The sequence below is a fragment of the Myotis brandtii genome, unplaced genomic scaffold (assembly GCF_000412655.1).
Source record: "Myotis brandtii unplaced genomic scaffold, ASM41265v1 scaffold698, whole genome shotgun sequence".
In the NCBI taxonomy this organism is placed as follows: Eukaryota; Metazoa; Chordata; class Mammalia; order Chiroptera; family Vespertilionidae; genus Myotis; species Myotis brandtii.
The window spans coordinates 1228838-1234029 of record NW_005370731.1 but is presented as its reverse complement, the minus strand read 5'-3'; the positions used below and the strand labels follow the sequence as shown (position 1 = coordinate 1234029).

General features: G+C 54.3%; 1 protein-coding gene across 1 annotated transcript in view; it reads left to right on the top strand.

Moving 5' to 3' along the window:
* Window positions 1–2188: 2188 nt before the first annotated feature.
* Window positions 2189–5192, top strand: part of ZNF668 (zinc finger protein 668) — a 5491-nt gene continuing 2487 nt past the window's right edge. The window contains exons 1-2 of the mRNA XM_014529784.1: window positions 2189–4441; window positions 4781–5190. Coding sequence (XP_014385270.1) covers window positions 4800–5190 — 391 coding nt within the window. The 5' untranslated portion in view covers window positions 2189–4441; window positions 4781–4799. The remainder of the gene's footprint in view (window positions 4442–4780; window positions 5191–5192) is intronic.

The window sequence follows — 5192 nt, the reverse complement described above, 5'->3', positions numbered from 1 at the left end:
GGCCCCCTCCCTGGCCGAGGTCCTGGCCACCCCTCCCGCGGTCCTAGAGAACGCCATTTTGCAGGTCTTTGTCCAGCCCCGGCTCTCGGTCCCATTCATTTGTTCATTCTCTCATTCTTTGTCACCCCTTGCCACATTCTCCAAGGCCACGTTTCCCAGGGCTCATTCCGAGACGAGGCAGCTCGGGGCCCTGGCCTGCGCGGCTGTCTGGCGGGGGCGCAGACACAGACGGTTGCGGGGGGCGAGAAGCGCAGCGTTTCTGCAGCTCTCGGCACCTCGGCGCGCCTGGTAGGCCCTGGCGCTCTCCAAACCCCCACCTGCCTCGGAGAAGACCGGGGCCTGGAGCGCCGTGGCGCCCCTGCTTCTACGGCCTGTTCCTGAGGGCACTGGGGGAACCGGTACTGATGGGAAGGATGCAAACGAGTTTTCCCATGAGCGAAGGCAAACCGAGGCAGAGGGCAGTGCAGGTGGAGATGCATCCAGGTGGGGAAGTTTGAGAATTGTGGCTGGAGCTCAGGTTGCTGCAGGGAGGGGGAAACACGCTGAGCTGAGGCTGGAAACGTGGGTTGGGGTTAGGTTGTGAACTGACCAGATTGGAGGCCTAGGAGATCCTTAACTCTCACCTCTGCACGCACTGTTCATGCTTACACGTCTGCCGTCTCGCCGAGTCTGTGAGGCCTGTGGGTGACATGTTTAGACATGGAGACGGAGGTGCAGGGACGATAAAAAGTGGCTCCTTTCTCACCTCATCCCAGCTCCCAGCTCCCAGGCTCCTAGCCTACACTCTCTGGGAATGAAGTCTCTGCACTCCCGTTCAGGCAGCAGGACTTCATCCCTCTCCTAAGCCAGCAGGAAGGGAAGACCAGCCTTCCTCACTAGAGCAGTGAAGCCCATGTGGGAAGTAGGCATGATGCTATTTGGACCTTGGGAACTTGGACAGCAGAGAAATCCAGTTAATAAATAGTTGTTGATGGGCAGTCTCACACTTGCCTACTGTGGGGAAGGCAGAGGCTCTAGGCCTGGGTCTGAACTGTGCTCAGAGGTTGATTCTTCCCATTTGTTTTGGGATGCTAGTCACAGTTCTAGGTGTAGTGGATACAGAATAAGAAAGGTTCCCAGCTCTTCGCTAGCCTAGATTCTTGTGCTGGAGACCGAGAGTTTGACAACTAAGCCATAAAATGTGTAAGTGCTGTCAAAGTAATAATCAGGGGACGGAGAGCAGTTTGGGAGGCAGACCACCTAGCTTTGAATACTGGCTATGACTATCACTGCTTCATTTCTGTGTGCCTCAGTATCCTTGTCTGTTTAACTTAGTCTATTCAGGCTACCATAGCGAAAAAACAGACTGGGGGGCTTAAACAACAGAAACTTATTTCTCACAATCCTGGAGGCTGGGAAGTCCACGATCAAGGTGCTGGCCAGTTCCTGGTGAGGACTCTTTTCCTGGCTTGCAGGCATGCACACATTCAGTCTGTAACAAACTTCTAGGCAGTTGTGAGACTTAGGGGTCGCGACCATGGGAAAACACATATAGCATATCAGATATTTACATTACAATTCATAACAGTAGCAAAATTACAGTTATGAAGTTGCAACGAAAATAATTTTATGGTTGGGGGGTCACCACAACATGAGGAACTGTATTAAAGGGTCGTGGCATTAGGAAGGTTGAGAACCACAGTTGTGAGACTTAGCTTGAGTAGTACACGTAAAATTCTCAGAACGGTACCTGGCTGGTGCTAAGCTTGCAAGAAGGGATGCTATCCATGGGAGCACCATAACGGAAGTTAAAGAGGGGGAGGATAGTGACCAGCAGGGGCTCCGACAGCCTTCAGAAAGGTGGTCTGGAAAGCCCTCTTTGAGAAAGTGACAGGGACCTGAGACCCAAATAAAACCAAAGCGATAGCTACACAAAGATCCTTGGGGGAGAGTGGTTCTGGCAGAGGGTACTGTGTGCAAAGGCCCTGAAGGAAGAAGGAATTTAGCTCTTTGAGGAAAAGAAAGGGAGCCCGTGTGGGTGGAGCTTAGTGGGACAGGGAAGAGGAATGGAAGATGAGGTAGGCAGGAGTTAGGTGGTTCAAGCCTTGCTGGCCATGAAAGAGATATTGGTCTTTGTCCTAGGAACAGTGGAAAGTCTCATGGTTTGGCTAATAAGTCTTAAGGAAATGAAGACTGCTGGCGAAAGAGCCCGGCCCAGAGACCTGAAGACTCAGGTTTGAGTCAGGGCTCTTTGACTAGCTGTGTGTTCTTGTGCAAGTTTTTCCCTCTGGGGCGTAATCTGCACATCTGAAAGCAAGGTGAAGTAAAAACGCCTTTCTCCTAAAAGCTTGTGAAGACTTAAGGATGTGTCTTTGGTTCTTAAATGTTGAGTGTTGGCTGGAGTGACCCAGAAAGTGTGTTCATAGGAAAGATTTCTGTCCTGCCCCACACTCCCTGGATGGTTATTCTCGTACCGGGGGTTCAGAGACCTGACTTGGAGGAACCCCACCGTAGGGAGTGGTAGGTGAGAATCCTCACTGAACTGTGAAGCGAGGAGATAATTTGACAGGGGCCTCGCCGACCTGGCCCTCTGCTCTTCATGGAGCTGGGTGCCTGCTGGGACCAACCTGGCGCCCCCACTTGTCCCCTGGGAAGTGCCTTAGGAGAGGTTTACCCATCCAGCTCTCTGGTCTCTGGCTCACAGATAGGAAGACTGAGGCCCAGAGCTCAGAATCCATGGGTCCAGCCTCGAGAGGGAAACAGACATAAAGGGTTCTGGCTCTGGTCTCAGGGCGGTTCTACAGGGATGAGAGCAGACAAAGGTGCAACCTGAGCTCAGAGTCCGGTCCCTGTGGGGCCGGCCCAGGGGACAGACAAGACTGTGAGGGCCCAGATCACTGAGTAAGGACCCAACAACTCAAGGCGAGTTAAACAGCTAGATTCAACTCCCAGCTGCGAATTACTAGGTGTGGCCACGGGCTCGTTATTAAGCACAATGCCATTTTGTTCCTCTGGGCCTCAGTTCTCTTATCTGTGAAAAGGGAATAATAATAGTACTTTTCTCATGGTGTGGACAGAAGTTGAAGTTAGTGCTTTGTAAATGTGAGCTATCGTGTGTTTTTTTATTAAAGAGAAACTTTATCAGTCAGGCTGTCCAGAGATGGTCTGGAAAGGAGGTAGTGAGTCCCTCATCCAGGGATAGGGAGAGATCCTCTGGAAACGTGAGATCCCCTGGAAAGTTGATCCTCAAGCCCTTTAATTCACTTTCCAGCCCCAGAATTTAGTGGGAAAAGTGAAAAAACAACAACAAGGTGATGGTGGAACAACGTTGAGTGGGATTGGGGCCAAAAACCAGAGCGGAGATGCAGGAAGAGCTTCCTGGGCGAAGTGGGGCTCAAAGGAAGGATTGATGGGGTGTGTAACGGCCAGGAAGGACCTGGGAACTTGCATGGCGTGATGGAAGCCATGGAAAGTTCTTGAGTGTCACACAGTACTTTAGGGAGAAGACGCTGCCTGCCTGTGTACACCAGATTATGTGTGTAGGGGTGGGGGACTGAGGCAGGTCCACCAGGCAGAAGGGTGCTGACTCTAAAGATGCAGCCCGTGCCACTCACTCCAGGGGGTCCAGTGTCCTCCCTGGGCCATAATGTAGAAGCCACCAAGCCCTGAGGTGTACAGACAGGGAAACAGGCTTAGAAGGAGCATGAGAAAGAACTCAGGCCCCCTGCCTCCCAACCTCGCTTCTGGGCACACCAGGCTCCCTTTTCTATAGCAGATCCTCACCCCCACCCAGGCTGCCCCCAGCAGCTGCTGCTGCGCACTCCTTAAGTGGATCTGCCCTAATCCTCTCCCTTCATCCCCCAGGGAGGATGAGCTGGTGTTAGGGCTAATGCAGCTGTTAATCCTATTTCCTTTCAGCCATGATCCACAGGAGCAGCTGTGTGGACGGTGTCTGGCTCTGAACCGAGAATGAAGGGGCCTCGGCTCGAGTGGGTGTCCCGGGAAGCCAGATCAGATACATTGAGTATGACTCAGAGGCTTCTAACTGCTAGCGATGGTTCAAGCTGCCTCGGGAGTGACTGAGCTTCCTATGACCAGAGCTAGGGGAGCAGGAGCCCACAGTGATTCCAGAGCAGGGGTGGGCGATTCCTGTCTGGGGTGGAGTCCCTTATAGCCGTGCAAGGCCAGAATTCTGTGCGACCGTTGCTGCCTCTGAAAGCTAACCCACCAGAGTGGAAAAACAAAATGCATATGCTGGGGGCCTACCACTTCCAGACAGACGGTGCCAGTCACCACAGTGAGCCCACTGGTTTTGGCCTCTCGTGGGCCTACCTCTGCCTTCCCTGGGCACTTGGAGACCTTCAGGCCAGACCCCCATCTGGGTAGTCTCGATGTCTGCAGCCATGCATAGGACCCTGCATCCTGGCACAGGCCTTGGAGGCTGAGCCGAAGGAGGAGGATGGTGAGAGGATGGAACAGGGTATTCTGGGAATGCCACAGGGTCTGGAAAAGCTCGGGCTGGGGAATGAAGGGCAGGCAGACATTTTGATGAACCCAGCCTCCTCCCTTAGTCTTTCTGAAGTCACCCAGTCCAACCCCTGCCATCAGTGAGCAAACCAGAGAGGACACTTGGGCACACTGTCAGAGCCGGAATGTTTGAAGGCAGGATGTGGCCCTCCCGGGTGGGAAGTGCAGATAAGTTGGGGTTCCCACTGAGGCCCCATGAGGGCTTTGGTGACGGGAGAGGCCTTGGAGAGGGGCGGAGGGATGTGGCTTCTGTCTAACTTTGCTTCTCTCACAGAGCTTTGCCCATCGAGGCCATGGAGGTGGAGACTGTGGAGGCCCGGTCCCCAGGCCCTGGCTACAAGCGTTCGGGCCGCCGCTACAAGTGCCTGTCCTGTACTAAGACGTTTCCAAATGCGCCCAGGGCAGCACGCCACGCTGCCACCCATGGGCCTGTAGACTGCGCGGAGGAGGTGGCAGAGGTGAAGCTGAAGCCAGAGACGGAATCTAAAACAGAGGATGCCAGCGGGGACAAAGTGTCAGGCGCCGCGGCCAAGCCCCGGCCTTACGCATGCCCACTGTGCCCCAAGGCCTACAAGACGGCACCAGAGCTGCGCAGTCATGGGCGCAGCCACACGGGCGAAAAGCCCTTCCCTTGCCCCGAGTGTGGCCGCCGCTTCATGCAGCCTGTGTGCCTGCGCGTGCACCTG